Source organism: Coloeus monedula, assembly GCF_965178545.1.
Source record: "Coloeus monedula genome assembly, chromosome: 1".
NCBI lineage: Eukaryota > Metazoa > Chordata > Aves > Passeriformes > Corvidae > Coloeus > Coloeus monedula.
In genome coordinates, this window is record NC_138781.1 from 6,336,520 (window position 1) to 6,357,616 (window position 21,097).

Here is a 21,097-nt window from a genome sequence, read left to right on the forward strand (position 1 = left end):
TTCTCCGCTTTGATATTCCACATTAATAAGCACTTTCATGTACCCTCTAAGAGAAGTTAGTCCAGCAACAGCTGTCCTTGTTTTCAGCCACAACATAAAAACCAAACCAAGTCAGTCTGAGAAGTGCTCTAGACCAAATCTGGCCTATGACCCAACAGATTAATAAATTCTATTTATAGGTTTAAGACTCAGGAAGAAGTTTTTTTGTGATCTCAACTGGCAACTGGCACACCATCACTACTGCACGATGAGAATGGCCTTGATGGTCAATGGAGCTTACACAGTTCTCAAAATTAAGTGTTTCATTAACAACTAAATGATGGTGATGGGTCTTGATTTGAATGCTCTAACTGCTGGGTTATATTAAACAAGCAACCACAGTTCTTCTTAAAATTCTTTTAGTACAAGCGTAATTATTTGTGATGTTTCTGGGCCTTGCCTAGACTGTGTGTTAGTAACAGCTTTTGATAATCCCTTTTCTTGTGACACACCAAATACTGCAAAAAAAGTCATAAAACAACCATAAATATAGAATTGATAGATCAAGTATCAGAAGGTGAGCTAGTGCACCTCACTGTCTAATTCTGTTTACAAAGGAAACATTTGCTCCATATCTCATGAGAACCTAAAATATAAAGCGAGTATGTGACACAGCTGATGTCACAAACATTATCAGTAAAGCAGAGTTACCCTGATCCTGGTAATGACAACAGGAGCCTTGTCACAGAGTTCAGAATTCCACCTACATGCTCAATTTCCATACTCCCTTTGTACCTAATAGGGAGGTAGATTTTTATTACGCCACCTTCAAGCTCTACATATTTACCTGCGTCTTGCAGTGCTGTGGATTATTTAACTATTTACTGCTGCATTTTTAAAACAACTGGAACACAGACAAACACAATACCCACATACCAATATTAGGGAAAAATGGCTCCGAACGCTGGCGAATCATGGCTTGCATCTGTCTCTGCTGCTGCTGCTCCTGCCTCTCCTGATCCAGGAGGTCCTGCAGAAGAAGTGGCTGTTCCTCTAGCAGAAGTGGCCTCTCTCGGTTCTGTTGCTGAGCTAATGGCTGAGGGAGCATCATCTGTTGGGGACCAGAGATGCCACTGGGACCAGGACGGTTTGGTACAGCCACAGTTTGATTAGATGCCTGTCCCGTCCCAAAGTTATGATTAGATGACTGACCCTGAATAAATCCTGGATTTGGTGACCCATGAGAAAAATTATGGTTCATTCGTGGAACCATGGGCAGATTTGAATTCAAAGTGTTTTCCAAGATCTGTCCAGCAGGTGTCATGAGTGTTTGTGGAATACCTGATCCATGGTTCATTTGTGTGGGTGGCAGAGATTGAGATGGAGATCCCAGAGCTCTTGCTTCAGCACTGTCTGAGCTCTCACTAGACAGCAAACTTGAGAGGACTGGGGTGGACCCAGAAATACTGCAGGAACTTACTGCTCCTTGAACAGGCAGCGGAGCAGCTCCCTGAGCATCTGGACTAGGCACAGCTGTATCTTGACTTGGAACAGCAGGAGTTTTCTCAGGGAATTCTGGGTTAGCAGGTTGTGCAGGAGCCTTTTCTCCATCCTTTAACTCCACTTCAGCAACCTGTTGAGTACTTGTGGACTCAGTACTTCCATCACCTTTTTCATTTTCGTTCTTCTTTTCCTCCTGAGTGTTTGGGGAAAGTACTTCTGTTTTAATTTCATTTTCTGTAGCTGATTTCTTTGGTGGAGACTGGGTCTCAGCAGGGGCAATGGTTTTATCACCTTGTTCTTTCTGTTTGGGTTCTTCTGCCTTGCCCTGGATATCTAGTTTGTCATCAATGGGGACACTAAGGTCTAGTTCTTCATTAAACATTCCTTTCTTATCCCCCACATCAAGGTCTGGATCTGTGTATGCAATTAAATCAAATTCCCCCGATCTCAGAAGATCATCGAGGTGAGGATCATTGGTTTCCAAATTATCTAGAGTGTCCAGTTCATCTCCTTTCCCATCCTCTGTGTCCAAGTTCAGATTTTCCAAATCCTCATCATCTAAATCCTTGACTTCAACACCATCAAGGTCTTTCACATCCAAATCTTTCACAGCAGGATCATCAGGATCAAGCTTTTCTTCTAGACCATCACTTGGCTGGTTGGGAATCTGCAAGTTTGCAGATTCATCACTTGGTGCAGATGTAGACAAAGATGGTCCTGGGAATGCATCAGCAACTGGCTGACCCAGAGAACGCATTACAAGTGCAGGTGGGTTCTCAGGATTGATTTGATCCTGCTGGGACTGGGACATGTGCTCCAAACCTCCAGACATCTGCAACTGGTTTGGTATTCCTTGAGAATTGTGTCTCAGCGGTTCTGCCTGTCTTGGGCCTGGGAAATCCTGCCTGGGCAGGAACCCGGGGTGCCGCTGGTGCTGAGCTGCTGCCTCCATCACACTGGCAGCAGCAGGATTGAAGGGCAGCCTGGGCCTCCCATCAGGAGCTCTGTGACGCAGCTCGATGAACGCCTGGCCCAGGATGTTATGCTGCTGGACCGGAATTCCCTGCGGGGGAAAATGCGGCGAGATCCCAGAGGTGTTACTGATCTGTGGATTGTTCACTGGCCGGGGCATATCAATAGACAGGGATCTCCTCAGCTGGGGGGGAACTCCAGGGCGCTGCATTGGCTGCTGAGGACCAAGGAAACGTTCCTGACCCGAGGGTGGACCATGGCCACCTCCTGGAAACCCATATCTAAAATAAAGCATGAAAGGCTAAATCATCTTTTTTCTCAGTCTCACATGACTAAATAACTATTCACCAAAATGCTTTACATGATGTATTCATCAAGATATTTAAATAAATGTTTTGACTGAGTATGCTTACATTTAAATGAGCTTTATGACTACAATAAAATAATTGCTTTAATTATGTTTAATAAACAACCTGTTTTCAATTTCAATAATAATAATGGATAGAAAACTGACAGTCAGAAATAACCTAGTAATTAAAATACATGTTAATGCAATTCAGAGTAAAAAAACTCCAGTGTGTGGATTTAGAAATTACTAAAACAAATCCAGATACTGAAAAAAATTAATTTCTGAGATAACAATGTATGTTGATACTGGTATTCATTTTACATTGCAGCATTCATTGTAAAAATGGCACAGATAGAACCTTGTGTTTGATTACATACACATTAGAAATGAGTTTATTCATTATTAAGACATCAAAAATAAAGTCTGATCTTTTACTTGTTTTTTAGAAATGCCCCAAAGCCTTGGACAACAAGATGTTTCAGGTCAACCAAGTTCGACTACTTCTGCAGTTTCTCCATTCGTACTTCTGAATAATTACCAACAAAAGAGTGTAAAACACACATTCTAATGTTACAGGAAAACCCACTGCATGTATGGAGTTCAGGAAGGTTACCAGCTCCTGTAGATGATTTTTCATCCTGTCCAAAAAGCCCCCTTTATCTAACTATCCCTGTAATACCCTGGGTTTAAGAGAACCAAGAGCTTACCTCAGACCATGAGGTCTCATGCCCATGGCGTTCATATCTCCTGGAAACTGGGGCCTATTGAACTGCCCATCCCCAGGGAATGGCCCACGCTGGTCCTTTGGGTACATGGAGAACCTTGGCCCACCTGGAGGGACCACAGAGGACCTGATATTCCCAGGATAGGGAGGAGGAGGGCGGTTAAAAATTTGATTTAAGTTGTCTTGCTGCCAATGCTGAAGAGGGGCTGCATGGGGAGGAGCTGCTGCGTCCTGCAAGGCCTTTTCCTGGCGAACCGCGTTCTTCTTCTGCTGCTGCTGCTGTAGAATAATCTCACGTAGTTTCTGGCGCTGTTTAAAAGAAAATAAATCATTATGCTTGACACTGCAATTGACATCTTTTGAAGTGTTACACTCTGATAGGTTAAGCCTTTTGGAGGAAAGAAATCCTTCAGTTGTTACAGAAAAATATTATAAACAACCATAATCACCTCAGAAATGAGAAGGGGGATCAAATGGTGCAAGGTGCTGGTAACACAACCTAAGATCCAGACCTCTTGTTAAAGTGTATGGTGTGATCCCATTCTACCAATTAACATGGCAGCAACTCTCTTTCCCTTCTTCTATTCCAGTCATGCAGGCCCTTTCACCACAGGAGAAGTGCATTCTGAGGGACAAAGGTGACCAGAGGTCCACTGAAGAAAATTCAGCAAGAGGTTTATGCCACAGCTGCAGAATTTACTCTAACGCTGCATGATAAATACCACCAATTTTCCATTAAGTTCACTTCCCATCCCTCCTTCCAAACAAAAGATTGAGCAGCTGTCCACAAGCTGAATGTAATTCTATCTCTCAGCAAGAGCTGTTTGCCAAACATTCACAGACAGAAACCTGGAGTGAATGTGCCTCAAGAAGAGCACTGACCAAGGGAAGGATTCAGCTCAAAACATTGGCCAACTGCAAAATCAGACATGTGGTCTGAGATCTTTGCCTGTACTCCCTTCTCCAGCCAGTGAACAAGTCACTGACATCAGCTCCACACCTCATTTGTTACAGAATAGAACTAACTGTCCTTTTAAAATGGTTTTTTCCCCTCAGACTGTAGCTAAAGGCACTATTACAGACCAACCATCTACATCTTCTGTGGCTTCAAATATAGACTTTTGCTTCTTTTCTTGGATCTTGCCCAAATTCCTTAAAAATTGCTGATGTTTCTATATTCTGTATATTGTGGTTCTATCCAGGAGGACCAAACTAACATACTAAGTAAATTAAGGTAATTATCTTACATGTAGTTATGTTTAATGGCAAGAAACTTCAAGTATTAACAAGAATGAAGGCAATTCCTCTACTTATAAAATTTTAATACAATCAGAAATGAACATTATTCTCACCTGTCTTAACTTCTCAGTATCTCCTTGAGACATATTCATGGTATTCTGTGTATCTGTTACTCCCGTGGTGGGTGCTGGGCCAGGAACTTGGGAAACTTTGGGAAACTGTTGTCCTTGAGAAGCCATCGGAGAATTTCCGGATGCACTGAAGGTGCCCTCAGATCCAGGCCGTGGCGGTTCGGCAGCATCGTGGACCAGCTGACCAGTTCCAAAAGATTCTGGCTGAGGTCTTGGAGTCATTGGTGGTTGATCATATGGGTCACGTGCTGGAGTAGCTGCACCATGGCTAAATGAATCCGTTATTGCAGGTCCTGCAGACCTGGCAGTTTGAGAACATGGATCTGATGGCCTGACAAAAGTGCCCTGCAACCTGCTCTGTGGTGTCTGCAGGAAAGGATCTCTATTTGGTATTAGTCCTGGCCTTGTCATGGCAGGTCTGTTAAAACTCTCAGGAATCCCTGGCCTTGGGGTTGCTGGCTGCTGAGAGTAAGGATCACTGAGAACTGGCCGTGGTGTTCCAGGAGGCTGGGCATATGGATCAGAATGTCTCTGATTTGCTGAGGACTGAGCAAACAGATCTGCAGGCTGAGCGGGTCTTGGTGTAGGTGGCTGCTGCATATATGGATCCACTGTGCTGGGACGAGGAGTTCCTGGGGGCTGGGCATAAGGATCAGCAACCGGCAGAGGAGTACCTGGAGGCTGGGAGTAAGGGTCCTGAGAAGCTGGCCTTGAAATGGGCCCAGACTGAGGGAAAGAATCACCCTGCTGCCGCACTATCCGCGGCGGATGGGCAAAAGGCTCCTTTATTGCGGGGTGGGGAGTGAGGGGAGGCTGGCTGTAGGGATCATTGGCCTGGTTATGGGAAAAGTTATCCACCGGCCTCGGTGTCAGAGGGGGCCTTTCATAGGGATCAACAGCAACGCGCCGTGGTGTGGCTGGCATGGATGAGTAAGGGTCTTGTGGGGACTGAGGAGGGCGCAGAGGAGTTTTGAAAGGTCCAGGGCTCCCATCAACAGGAGCAGGAGTCGGAGTCAATGGAGGCCGTGCATAGGCATCAGCAGAGGTTACTCTCTGTCTCTGAAACGTGTCAGTCCTAGGAGCTGGCTTAGTAAATGGATCACTGCTTCCAGCAGCTAAAGGTACCTTCCCTGACTGCTCCATAACTATGGGTGACCGTGGGACCCCCAATGGTTTGGAGAATTGCTCTGATGGCATGACAGGCCTGGGTGTGTCTGGTGGCTTTGCATAGGGATCACTGCTACCTGGAGATGAAGAACATGAGTCCCTGACTGGCGAAGGCCTGCTTCCCGACGGCTCCCGAGATATGGATGACTGTGCTGCACAGGAATCTAATGGGGCAATGGTGTTCCTCCTAACAAAGTTCTGGTTAATGGGTGCTGGTCTGGGTGTTCCCACCATTTTAGCATATGGATCCATTGGAGAAGGAGGCCTTGTGTTTGTGGAACCTGGAGAAAACATCTGTTGTGATGATGTCTGAGGAGTCTGAGACTGAGACAGTGAATCGTGTACTGGGATTCGGGTGGGAGTGGGAGGTGGGGCTTGCGGCTTTAGGAACACATCATCTGAGGACGCTGATGTAGGCGTAGCAGGGAGCTGCTGCTTTGTGAACAGATCCTTATGGAATGTCTGTTGTGCAGGAGACATATTTCCATTGCCAGTCTGCGGCGTTAAGGGGCTCTGGATCCCACTGCTGGGTGTGTCTGAGCCAGACTGGTTCAGGAGCTGCTGTGAACTGAACTGCTGCTGCTGCTGTTGCTGCTGCTGTTGCTGCTGCTCATTTTTCACTTGTTCCAGCTTCTGTGTGGCTTCTATTTTGGCCTGCTGCTTACTTTTTTGCCGCATTTGCTGTTTTAAAATTATGAGGAAAAATGTTACACTTCTTCTAAGTTTAGGGTATACAAAATCTTTCTAATGACTGAATCTATAATTAAAACTTTAGGACACATCCACTATCAATTACAAACAAATGCAGATTTTAAATGCAATGGGAGCAGGGAGTCCAGTCATTTGTAAAGTCCAATTACCTTGGTAAATGCATCTTGCTTGCCTGGGAATAAGAATTTCCCAGGTTGCCTAAAGAGCATCACTGCTTTCCAACCTTATACTCTGGAGACAAAGGTTACTGACATGCAGCACTGGTGTAGGCTCTGAGAGACACTCAGCCCCATGGGAGGAAGCAGTCTGCAGGACAAGGTTACTGCAATACAGGATATGTAATAAAAACCTACTGCACTAGCCAGCCATGCACAGAAAGAACAACCTACTTCTATAATACATGGGATTTAAGAGTCAAAATCTATTTTTTTTACAAGCAGCTTGTCTTCTGCTAACATCTATTTTCTTCCCAAGCAGAATGGCTGACTTTATACTCTTCTACAAAGAAAGATTCAAACTGATTTTATTACATCAGATTCCAACAACACAATAAAAAGAAGGAAGAAAATAACAAAACGCCCTAAGTGCTACACACCTGTCTGAATTTCCATTCCTGCTCATGTTCCGATTCCCTCTGTTTTAATGGATCTTTAAAGAGGTCGGAGTCGATGCGTGAGCTGGAATCAATGCTATCCTGTTGCTGCTGCCTTTTCATGGAGTCATTTGACATCTGTACTTTATTGATGCGCAAAGCAGTTCTATTATCTCTGGCTTTTTGCTGGAAAAAGAGAAAAAATGCAGTTAGCCTTATTTTCTTCTACTGAGTGTGCACACTGCACACTGTTATTCCTACAAAATCTATCACCAAATTATTTGTACAGCCTGTTTTAATCACACACATCCTTGTGGAAATGACATTATGCACCTCAAAAATAATTCCAAACAGAAAATACTTCACCTCTATAGAAATTCTGTGTTTAACATATATAGAAGGAACTAAGAGGTTACTAGCAATTACTAAATTAGTAAACCTATTAGCAAAGCTTTTCTATACAGGAGGAGTGTCTGTTCCAGGCACTGTGCTGTGCCAAGAAATCATTAATCCCACCAGTTTACCTTTCAAATCACATATTGGTATGGTCTACAATGTGAAGACTGAGCACAGCAGATGATATTTGGATCAATAAAGGCCCCTAATATGGAGACCATCAGTGACAAGAAAAATACAGTCTAGTCCATTAAACGACCTCTAAAGATCTGAGTCTGTTAACAGTTAACAGTATAAACATAGGACACGGGCTTACGGATCAGGAAAAACTGTACAGAGACACAGCAATTCCTCTTCAATGAGGCATTTTACAGCCATAGTGACACTTTAAAGTATCTAATGGAAGTTTCAAAGAGTCTGTTTTACCACCAATCTAGGATGTGATTTCTTTTCTGAACCAAACCCCCACATCCTCTTTTTCACAAATTTATTTGCAGCTGTCAAGTAGGAGTTGACTAGAGGAAAAGGCTTTAATACTTCTCCCCCCCAGCAATGAAACAGTGACATGGATGAGAGCACCCATGTCTCAGCAGCAGAAAAATCACTGTCATTTTTCCCTGTACGTGATAGGACTGTGCATGCTAAGTAAAAAGCCTATAGTAAAAATTTACTAACACTCCTCTGCATTTCATTTCAGCCTTTACTCAACCCCTCAAAGTGCAAGTCCCTCAGGAGAGGCACCACAGCAGCTTCTTGTGTGCACAATGCCAGGAACTCCAGCAGGAGCTGCATGGCAGGAGCACAAGAACTGTTCTGAGATGAATTAACCACACCTTGCTTTAGTAATAATTACATTATTATGATTAGTATCAGTGTAAAAACTGGTGTGCAGGAGCCTGCACTCTCCTCCTGAACATATGGGAAATAATTTTTGCTGCTGACTTTTGGATACCCATCACAAGGATAGGACCGCATTTTTTAAGAACAATGAAAAATAAAGCAATCAGTAGTAGAAATAATTGTGAAGTGGTAAATGCCACCCATTTAAGTGGGTATTATCTTATAAATAACTACAAAGAAGGAATCACCAAGATTAACTATGGCACAGGCAAGATGACATAAAGGTCCAAAGGTGCTAAAATTGCAACACTGAATAAAAAGCAGAATAACGATGATGCCTCAGTGATACAAAGAAGAAACGAGAGAATTATTCTTTCAAGTGGAAAGGGTTTCAGGAAGATCAAGAACTCCACTTCTCACACTTAGTTTGGGATATGATTTATACTCTTAAAAGTTGTCAGAGATAAGGGGAATTTTTAAATTTGGACAGCAGGAGATGAGGGCAGTACTACTAAATTCTGAGTCATCAACATGCAGAGGAATCAAGTTCGATTACTGGCGGGACTATTTGAAAAAAAGGGCAGGAAGGGGAAGGCTAAGAGACCAAAAACTGCAAAATCCACAGAGAGCTGTGAAGTGAGAATGATCATCCAATTGCTGCTATGAAGAAACAAAGACAAGAACCAGGAGAGAATGGAGGTGTGCCAGGAAGTTAAAGAAAAGAACATCTGCCAACAATGGTAGGGAAGGTCCAAAAGAATCAATAATATCGGTTCTGAGATTTGGATGTACACAGGCTTCAACAGAGACGTCCACAAAGCGTAAGGGTCACCCCGTTTGAATGGCAGAAGTTCTGCAGGATGGAATCAATGACCATGTAACTCCACACAGCTGCTACAAATATCTGTGTTCACTTGACTCAGATGTGAAGAAGGTGAATTATTTTGGAGAGAGAAATGGAGTCTTTCATGCTCCCCACAAAATGCAAGATATCAGAAGAGTTTCCATCACCAAGCAATACAAGAGAGTAAGCAGAGAAGGGGAACACTAAAACAGGAACACAAGGAGTAGTAGTAAACAAGGAAAGCAGGGTTGCGAGCACTGACATCTCTGGAATTGTTAGTTCAATGGCTGAAAGACTTCAGCAACTCTAATGTGGAAAAAAGAAGAGTCCAGTGAGAGGGGATGATGAAAGGGAGAGGAATCTCACGATCAGTTGCTACTATCCCTCTGAATAAACCGGTGAGATTCTGTGTAGAAAGAGACAGAGCCAAGAAGACTTGAGACATGAATCAAATGCAGCTGAGAGGCAGTGGAAGCCACAGATCTTCTCATCACAGCTGATGTCTTTAGACTGCACAGTACTAATCGAGTTTATTCCAAGAATGACAAAGAATGCAGGTAGAAGTATTCAGATTCAGAGGTCAAATTACAAAGGTATTCTTGGAGTAAGGGAGCTTCCACCAAATCTAGAACTTGTGTTATTAAAAACAAAAAAACCAAAACAACATAATCTTATAAATGAAATATATGTTTGCTGGAAGTATGCAAATACAGGTGGGAATTTTTCTTACCACATAGGGAGCCCTCTCCTGAGAGCTTGCTTTCCTCCATAGTTTAGCAATCTGCTTCACTCTTGTAGCCCAGTCTGCAACCAAAAAATGTGTCAATACACAAGGCTATGATTATTCTATTTTAGATACTTCAAATCAAGATACACCGACTACTGCAAAATTACCAACGTGATTCAGTAAATCACTCACCTGGAAATTCTTCCTTCAGGTTAGGGAAGTTGATATTTGTATAGAGAACAGGTGCTACAGTTGCCGTTTCACCCAGAGCTTCTTCTTTCTCCCACTTCAGGGTGCTTCTTTGAGCATTGGACATGGTATCACCTTCACCTTCCAGGGGTGGAGCAGCTGGTGCCCATGAGCTGTTGGGATCACTCACCATTGGACTGAATGCTGGATTCTTATCCCTGACAGAGGAGGAAAGGGGGTTGTTTTATAGATTGTATCAAAAAAACAAAACAAACCCTCAATTAGCAGTACTTATTCTGTTTGCTGTATCAGTAGTGAACAGGCTGCAAGAATATACAAGGTTTTGAGGTGGCTTTCAAGAACTAATAATATCACAGTATTAGTAACCAACAACACTGTCCAGTGTTTTTGTTACTCGTACTTTATTTTAATGCTAAATATGATAAACATCTTTTATTCCCTATCTGGACTTACCTGGCATCACTGTATGGCTGCTGGGTAATGGGAGAGAAGGTGCCCAGCCCACCTCCAGCAGCCAGGGCCGTGTGAGGGAGATGAGGGTTGGGGCCAATCAGACCATTCATGAGGGGCACTCTTGGAAACGCATTCTCCCCTGGAAATAAGAAGTTTAAATTACTGTTTTAAAGGGTGACTGCTTCTGCAGAGGTGGAACTTTTCACTGAGAAAACAGTGTCTACTCTAACGAAAAACTAACTGCTTCAAAATTTTACAGTGCTGACTTTACATTTTTGGGAAAGATTTTACATCAGTTTTAAATCATTCCCTATAAGCTTAAAGGATTCTTTTCTACTGTATCACATCCCTACACATATATTTTTTTTCTCATCTAAAAATAAAACTTTTTTCAAAAATGGATTTCCAAAAACTTTGCAGCAGCCCATGCCACACTACTGCACTTTATATTGAGGTAATACACTTAAAAGCTAATGGTCTTCATATTTGTTACACCCAGATCCAAGCAGCAAGCCATGGAGAAGGTGGTTTTCAGTCCTTGCAGGATTATCATTAGCCACCTGAATTAAACATCTCCTCTTCTGAGACTCCTGAGCATTGTACCAAAGTAAGCCTCATTATCTACTAACTCCCTAATTTGTAGCCAATGAAACAGATAACTCTACTCAAATGAGCATTAGCATTTTCTAATTAAATGTCCAGTCTAGCAGTACGAAGGCAGAAAATGTTATTTATTTGATTACAGTATTACAAATGTGGCACAGGCGGATTCATTCCAGCAGATGGTATTTGCAGATGTTACTACACAGAATTAACTCTGGCCTTTAGATCCCATCACTTAAGTGGATTGTAACTGTTGCCCCAGTATTTCCTTAAAAGCACAGAAGTAGCTCAGGAATCAGATGCATCTGCAGGATGACACTGTATCATTCTCCCATTTTAGAAGACTCTTTCTGATCTGAAGGTTATATAAGCTATGCAGCAACTACAGTTGTAAGCAACACAAAATTTAAGAGAATGCACTTTATTATAGCTGGTAAACACAGTAACTGTGAAGCCCTGGCAAACAAACAGAATGGAGAGTCAGGCCTCTGGTTTGCACTGTGTGATCACATCTTCATGAGAAGAGAGCAATAATTTTATTTGAAATTGCTGAAACTTGATGCAAGCTGCCCCATTACTGAAGGATTTATCTCACAGAAACATGTGGATCATTCCACTGTAATAGAACCACATTGTAAATCTAAAACTTTGTCATCATGGCAGTTCCCACAGGGAGGAGCTGAACAATCTTACAGAGCTCAAATACTGGAGTTATCTCCAAGTACTCAAGTAACTGGGAAACAGACACTGGTACCTATATTACCTTTTGCTTTAAATCAACCCATTAGTTACTTTAAACACTGTCCTTTCTAAGAGTTTTTAAAGTCCTTCATTTTTATGAAAATTGATCCAACTAGGAAACAAATCACTTTTCTTCTTATGGTTAATTCACTGGTCAAATCAATTTGCCTAGTACTTCTTGCAGTACCACTATAAAGGAATGGGCACTCTTTACATGAGCTCAGGGAAAACCCACTGGAGGTAATGTCTGATGAGAAAAGGAGCACATTCAATTATACTCACACATACTGCTTAAAAAAACAGCTCTACCGGTAACAACAATAAATAAAATCAATCTGACCCTTGCCTTCAATATAAGAAAGAATATGCTCTATCAAGTCATGATAATTTTAGTAGTAATGAAGAAAAATAAAGTATAATTTCCAAGATAAATTTTAAATTAAGTTAACCTCCTCTCTATTAGGACTAGCTAATATGTTAAACTGCATTCTTACAGAAATTAAGACTCAGTAAATCAGCATTACACAGACTCTTGCCTTACCCTTGAGGAGTTACTCAAAAGTAATTAAAGAGTGAAGTCAGGAGAGAACACATGCTTTATCACAGACTAATTTTCAAACCATCAAAGTGTCAGCTAAAATAATAGCATCGATATGTCAGAAAAATCTCAAATAACTGTCCTTTCTATTAGCAATATTTACATGCATGTTAATCACATACTCCCTTCAGAACAGGTTTAGAATAGTATTTCACAAATTAACAATGGCAGATTCCACAATTTTCACAGCATAAGGTGTGTCCTACTTCCACATCAGCATCTAAAAGGTGTGCAACTCTCCTGCTGCTCACGAAAGCACCAGAGGAACATACCTTGGCTGTGCAAAGACATGAGCTGTGGTGGGGGAGGAGGCTGTGGTAGAGGAGCTGGCTGTGTGGCTGCTGGACTCAACACAGCTGTGAACAAATCTTCAACATCCTTTCCCCCCAGCTCTGAAAAAAAAACTCTGCATGAGTTGCTGGCGTTGCTTGTGAACTGTGTTCCATGAAAGACAAGGAGAATCAGAACACGTACCTGGGATTTTGTACAGTTTGCCAAGAATAGCACCTGGACAAAGTAAAGGCAACAAAGGTTAAGGAATCATCAGAGGAAGCAATAAAAGTAATTGTGCAACCAAGTCCAAACAGGTCTGTTATAATATAGAGATGTGACATTTGTGGGGAAGAAGAAAGAAAACATCATTTTTATTGAAGTTCTCTAGAAGGCCAAAATTAAGGACAAAAAAATTACCATCTGTGACCATTTTGTCTAGTTCTGGACTGAGGATTCCATCCAACTGCTCTTCACTCAGTGGCCGTGAGCTCTGGTTGACATTCGGCTGAGGCAGAGAAGAAGGATCATCAGAGATGGGGCCAATATCCAATCCAGCTGGAGGAAGAAAGAACAGTAAGTTAGACATAAATAGAAAACTTTATTAGTATTGAAAAAAGAGCATAAACCCTGTTTTGCTCCCCTAGAACTGAGCTGTCGACTAAACCAGGAGTTTCTATTATTTGAAAGGCAAGGCAAAACAAAACATCGGTTAGAAAACGTAAAAAAACCTTCCCACTCTTTACCTCCAGTTTATTGTATTGTTTGAGGAATGTTAATCAAATATAATGCAACAGGAAGAATGGGAAGTAAGACTACTGAGTTCAGGTTCAGCATGGTTTTGAATGTATAGGTTTCAGTATAGAGTTCCACTTTAACAGTTTTTCACACTTTGAAAAGAATCACGCCAGCAGTAAACATGGTTCATCCTCATGTACCTTAAGGTTCACTTCAAATGTTCTTCACTTGAGATATTACAAAAAATATCTACTGAAATGCTGTGCAGCCAATATAAAAAAAGCTATAAAAAATTCTATTTCAAAACCAAATCCTGACTAATATGGTTTACATCAAAGTGATTTGTTGGCACTAAGAAAACATAACTCACTACATAAATTTCCTAACATCCCTTACAAGTCAATAAATCTCTCAAATGAGAAAAATCTGGGAAAAAAGAACTGTATCCCGCAGCATTTAAAATATATTTCTGTAATAGATACCAAAACTCCCTGAATTTAAAAATAATGAAATATGCCATTCTACTTATTCTCAACCTTTTATAAAGAGTGATGAACCATTATCCAGTGAAAACAAAAGGATTGACGCTGACTGCTTTAATCATGCTTTAGTATACTCACATTGGTAAAAATGCTGTTCATTTACATAATATACCACTATGATAAAAACTACATACTACTACAGGAAGTAATATTTACAGTGGCAGCAAGAAAATGCATGGGTTTGTATCATGGAACACAAAAAACTAAGGAAGGTTTTCAAAAGCTGTAAGCAAAACTCGATACAGGACTCTTAAAGGCAGAGTGAAGAGTTTAGAGGTTGTGTTAGACTCAAACACCACAGAGTGGAAAATGAAACATGAATCAGTGACACAGCAAAGGAGAAGTAGTTTCTACACATGCAGTTCTTTCAGCTAAAACCACTAGGAAAGAGGGCTACTGCTAACCATGGATCATCCATTGTTTAGATTCTTACCAAATGGGGAGGGTGAGTTCTCAACCTGGAAAGTGCATAAATCAAGACCTACAGGACCCAAACCAGATAAAATGGATGATTACAACACGAAAACAAAAAAAAGAAAAGAAAAAGCTGCATGCTGAAAAAAGCTACGCAGGTATGAGAGACAACGGCAGCTACATTTTATCCTCTCTTAAGCAGCAAAGCAAAGAGCCAAGTAAAAACAAAATGCTGACAAGGTTGGGCATTTTTATGGTAGAATAAACCAAAATTTTTCCAAACCAAGGTGTTCTTAAGATATGAAAATTGTATCTGAAACGACCTAGAGCATGACCTACAGATACAGTACAACAAATATTTCTATAATAAAGAGGAAAAAAAAAGGAAACAATTACTGGAGAGAGTCTATGGACATACACACCTGAATGATCTCCAGACTTTACCAAATCATCAGAAAGTATTCCAAGAATATCATCGTCAGTATTTAAGACCTCAGAAAGATCAGCTAAAGGATCATCGGTGCTGCCTGTAGAAGATGCAATAAATAAAATCAACATTTCTACATCACTCTGGTGATGCTCCTGAGCTGCAAACCCAAACACAGATGTACCAGGCTCTAATGGCCTCCTAGAGTGGGTTAAGCTGCAAGTGTTCCTAGGGTCAGAGACTCTGCTGACCAGCATCCCCTCCCTGCCAGGACTGAGCCATCTGCACGTGCTTACGTTGTTAGTGGTTTCAGAAGTGATAATGTAATCACATAATGTGAAACAAAGACTGGATGATTTCAGAGGAAAAATAATCCCAAAATCTACTCTGAACCTGCAGCCTCTACAACAGAAAGGCCCATGAATGTATAAGTCGAAAAATGGTTTTTATATAGGACACAGCCCACTGAGTTCTACACATCTAAAAAAAGTGTTTTTTTAAAAAAAAGGTAAATCAGTTCTTTTACCACCACTCTCCTTCTTAATACAGAAGTGACTAGTTACTACACCCTGATAGGGAAGTGAAATAAATCTAAGCATAAAAAGCAAGAGTCAATAAATGGAAATTGCAGATGATACTTTTAAAATCAGAAGAAAACCTGAAGGCGTGAGAATGGCCAGAGTAGAAATGTCATGGTTTTTTGCCATCTAGGAAAAACTGGCCTGGTCTAGCAATAAATTCTTTAATATTAAATACTAAATTCTGGATACTATTATCTTCTTGACCTCCAATTCATTAGAGAGGAATTATTCCAAATGGCCCATCTGGTTTTATTAACTAGTTGTTTCGGACTATTACAGATGTACAACATTTGCAAAAAATGTTTGACAAACAAATAAAAACTGAGAAAAGTATTTTTCAGTAAAACTGCAGACTGTCATGACTACATGAGCAAACACTGCCAGACCAATGAAATACGATGAGATGGCAAATATAAATTAAACAGAAAAAAGGAGTTAATACAAATCATAAAATATACAACGTGGAAAACAAACACATGGCCAGGTTGAAGAAGACCAGAAAGCCAAAGAACACACACATCTCACACATATACAGATATATTTCCCATTGTTTCAAGCCAACTACCCCAGGAGAATACACAGCTTAATTCAGACCCTGGTGCCAAGGATTTACTTCTATCATGAGGCTACTTCCCAAGCTGCTACGTTTAACAACGAATTACAAGCTCCTTCTGCTGATTTTCAGAGACAAACCTTTTCCCTTCTTCCATTACCAAGTCAAAATGAAAATTACTTTTCTTCACTTGACTATTTTTATTCTTCACTTTTACTTTTGTAATGCAGACAAGGTGAAACCACTCTAATTAAATCAGGTTTTATATTTGCCACTCAACAAGATGGATTAATATGCCAATGCAGACCAGTCCATTTAAACGTATGTACAAAATACAGCTCCTATTGATACCAGCAAAACTATCTAAAAGTGCCTCAAAACCACAGCACTTTGCAGGCATAGTTATTTTGTGTACCTGACAAAAAGTACTGTTAAATGTAAGGTTCTCAACAGAACGTAGTTGTTGGGGTTTGGGGGGTTGTTTTTTGGGGGATTTTGAAGTTTGTTTTGGGTTTTTCAGATACTTGCTTCCCTTCTGGCAATTTGGTTTAATTATGCAAGTAACACCAGGCACCACAGGTGATGTAATTACTTGAGCAGGCTGAAAGATTGATTTTAGCCCTTCACTTTCCTGAATTCCTGCTTGAAGGCAGGTAAGTATCATGGAGAAAAAAGCCCATGAAGGAAGCAGTGGGACTGTATTAGCAGCCTTTAATTCTTCTCTAGTATTTTATGTTACCGGTGCTTTTCTCCACAGCCCTTGTGCTCAGAAACAGTCCCTAAACTTCAGCTTCTAATTTGTACATAAATATATTGTGTAAGTAGCTGGGAAGAGCTCAGGTGAAAAGATATAACATTTAAAGATTAAGCGTTTACCACCTGTAGCTACAAACTGGCCATGAATAAATTCAGGCTTCAAATTAGAGGGTCTCTAACTATGAAGGCAATCAGATTCCACAGTGGCCTTCAGATGAGATACACTGGAAAAACCATCCTGCTTTCAAAATGGTGTTTGTTAAGACTATAAAAAAAGACTTGAGTGCTGGTGATAGAAGAGGGATGGAGTCTATAACCCATAAAATTCACAGAAGACATCTAATCTAAAGCAAGTTTTTACTTTTTTTCTTCTATTTTTTCCTTATTTTAATTCTATGTGTATTAACTATTATCTTGGAAACAACGGAATCACCTGAGTCAGCTGCTTCAGATCACAATCAATAGCTGGTTGACATCTGCTGCCAAACAAATAGCTCAATACTGCTCATTAATTTGACTCTTTTCAGAATGGAGATGAAAGCCAAGACAAAGCAAAAAGGAAAATAATTTGCTTATAATGCTGGATCTCTAAGAGTACAGTTCTAATGCTATCTTGTGATCCTGATCCCTCAAATGCAGTTACTTTTGTTTATTTATGAAATTCCAAAATCATAAAAATGCTTCTCCCAAGGGTTGCAGCCATCCCAAGATGTTTAATCACACAGTAACGTTTCTGGCTATAAAATGTCCCAGCAGCACCTGAATCAGTTGCAGAGACTCAGAAAACTCCTCTCTTTTTGTCTAGGAACAATTTCTTTAGCATTCTCTGGAGACCCCACTTGAACAGATGACTTTTGCAGCACTTCCAGTAAAAAATACAATGAATTTAAGTTATTTCAAACTAAAGGAAAGGTCACATTGCCAGAGCCTTCACAGAACACACCTCATCAAGTGGCCTCTTTTTCATCAGGGACACACAGGTCAGGAAATTCAAGAGAGAGGCAGACAGTCCTCAGAATGCAAGAGATCCAAATCAACAGCTTCAACTTCACCCATGAACAGACAGGGAGACTCATGAGCAAAACTCTGCACTGTGCTCCAGCACTTGGAAGTGATTTTAAGGGTTGCTGCCATTCAGAACAGAGTGCACAGAGTGCCAGGTGTTATAAAAACACAGGAAAGGTGACTTTTCTAACTGAAAATAAAACCAGCAACCGGACAAAAATCAGGTCCGGGAGCCTAAAGCTCACTTCAGTCACATTCTCTAGAAATTAATAGTAAAAACACGATTCCCAAACCCCTCTTCTGTCCAGCTCTGCCAATCCTCATCACTACTGCAATTTTAGCTAGTGAAAGGTTCAGCTACTCTTAACCAAGGTGTGAGAACAGACAAATCACAGAACATGACCCTGAAATGCACTGCCAGTTCAGGAGCAGCCTGAACACTTTGCTGCCCTCCCCAGCAGTGCTACAGACCTGCTGGGAAGCAGAGCATAGTCACTTCTTTAGATGCGTGAGAGCTCTCTGGAAGATAAACATATCTAACCCTTAATCCTGGGATTACACAAGTGGAGTTTACAAGAGAAAAATATTTTCTTTGTGGAAAAGACCTGTGCAATTAAGGAAGGACTCTCATGGGAGTCAGAAATCCTTGTGGGAAGTAGTACCGTAGGAAAACAGCACAGCTGGTGACAACAAAGTCCTGCAGGCCCCCAGTGCAGGGAACAAACAATTCATGTTGTTCCTGCTCCACAGCCAGGTCTGTATAGGAGTGATGAAAACACCACAGGTGCCCTGGGACACTGGTCTCATCTGCAGCTCCTCTGTAACTCCAGCCAGAAGGGAGCTCAGCAATCAGCCAGTGAACCAGGGCTCCCCACACAGGGGGATGCTACTGTGGACATAACTGTGTCCCACAAAGTCAGAGACAAAGAGTTAAGAATTGCACTGGAACTGATCAATACTGGCAGATGACTTCACCCACTGGTGCTCTAAGTACAACAAACAGCTTCCATCTGGACACAATTTTGGCTGGAAGTCTGAACAGTTGCAAGACAATTGTGGAGAACATTCCTATGGCCAGAAAGCACAGTCCTTTGAGTGTCTCACATGTCAAATGGGGAAGACAGTAGGTTATCCACTAAAGCCATTGCTAGTGATTTATTTATTAATAGCCACCTCTTTATTACTTATTTCTGAATAAAAAGAAGAAGAAATTACGAAGTTTTACAACTCTGCTTTTTTATGAAGAACTTTCAAACTTTGGAAAAATAGATCATTAAATTAACATCAACTTCATGAATTTCTGAAGCCCTGTACTACCATAGCACATGAACACATTAGTGACTTCAATCTTGCAGTTGGATAGGCCAGCAAAGACCTCTGAAGTTGAATTCCTCTAGCTTCAAAAGAAAGCCACAGTGGAAAAATGTCATAGTGAGCTTATCTTCTTGTAATGCTGGAACTAAATACAGACCATGAAACACTCCTCTCCAGCAGCTTCCCCTTCAGGGGAACTTTTGCATTGTCTATTACTCACAACTTTAACTGTAGACGAATCAATGTTTAATTATAATGTAGCCTTTTGCTTTTCACTTAGCAGATTTTCATTGAATAGCAAGCACAAGTAAGTGACCTTTCTTCAAATGACTCTCCAGATAGTGGAAACTGTGATAAGTGTGTGCAAACAGTTTCAGATGGAAAAACTTTGGGCATCAGCTGAAACACAAGCCATAAATTACCTAATATGCACAAGAAATAATAGCAGTTTTTAAAAATAAGGACACCTCTAGCCAACAGCATATACTACAACACACAGAGAAAAAATAATCTGGAGGAGACAGTAAGGCTTTAATTGCTCTTTTGTGTGAGGCTGCTCTTTCAGCAGCACTTTACAACCCTCTGGCTATTTGCTAAACTCTCAGCAGAACCTTCAGTAAGGTTTTGCAATAGCAGAAGCAAACGATTGCCTAGGGGCTACAAACTGTACCTGGAAAGGGCACTCATGTTCAGAAAGGACATGGTGAAACAAAAATTCCGAGGAGACTGGCAACCTAAAATCATCTAAAACAGTAAAGAAAAGAAAAGTTGGACGATATTCATCCAACTAGTATTCACTAGACTACTAAAAATATCTTTTAATGAGAGTAACTGTGTTTTCATCTATAATGAACTGTATGCTTGTTCTTACACAGAACTAATTTTCATGGATTTTATAGCCATGGATGTTATAGTCAAGATGTTGCAGATATGCTTTTAGTGCCACTTGTTGTGTTATCCACTGCTTTCTGAAACAGCTGGAGCCCTTGAGCTGAATCTCACTAAATATCAGTGTTAGTTAACCTCACAAGGACAGTTCACATACAGAATGCTGAAAAATACATCAGATAAACAGTGGGGGAAAAGTGGAAGAGAGAGTGGAAAAGCCCCAGTTACAACAATAAAAACAAGCTACTGAATTATCACTAACTTTAGGTTTGTATACCTTGAGGTCCCAGTTTTGCCTGAGCTGGAGTGGAGGTGGAGCTAAGAAGAGGGTCAGATGAAGGATCCAAGAAATTGGTGGCCAAGTTTGTTTTACATGAAAGTGGAAGTGACTCTTCAGGTAAATTATCCAGGCTCATCTTGTTCTGTCTACTGGTATCCAGTAAGTCTTTCCCAAAGAAAGCTTCCTGCAAAGGAGACATAATAATTCAATGTAGGAAGAACACTGTATTGGCTGAAAAATTTGGGTAAATGACAAAGTTAAAATTAAAAGCCAAGGATTAATAGTAAGATAAAAACACAGTCTCAGTCTCACAAGCATTCCAGTATGGCAATATCTCTTCAAGGCTATGAGGAGTGGCTACAATTTACCTGAGGAAGCTACAAACCAAAGTTTTAGGATTAAATTCATGCCTTAGATTATAAAGAAAAACTTTCATCTTCTTACACGTATGTGGCACAGACAGTGTACCAATGTGGTGTTATTATATTATCTATCACACTTTGTTTATCATTTAAAATACTTCTCCTTGCACAAAAAGGACAGCTGAAGA

At 40.8% G+C, this 21,097-nt stretch overlaps 1 protein-coding gene across 1 annotated transcript in view; it reads right to left on the bottom strand.

Moving 5' to 3' along the window:
* KMT2C (lysine methyltransferase 2C) overlaps window positions 1–21,097 on the bottom strand; it is a 193,907-nt gene that overhangs the window by 25,722 nt on the left and 147,088 nt on the right. The window contains 12 exon segments of the mRNA XM_082283329.1: window positions 916–2,735; window positions 3,511–3,836; window positions 4,880–6,745; window positions 7,371–7,553; window positions 10,178–10,251; window positions 10,367–10,581; window positions 10,838–10,976; window positions 13,052–13,171; window positions 13,254–13,286; window positions 13,470–13,607; window positions 15,166–15,270; window positions 20,545–20,731. Of these exon segments, the coding sequence (XP_082139455.1) occupies window positions 916–2,735; window positions 3,511–3,836; window positions 4,880–6,745; window positions 7,371–7,553; window positions 10,178–10,251; window positions 10,367–10,581; window positions 10,838–10,976; window positions 13,052–13,171; window positions 13,254–13,286; window positions 13,470–13,607; window positions 15,166–15,270; window positions 20,545–20,731 (5,206 nt within the window).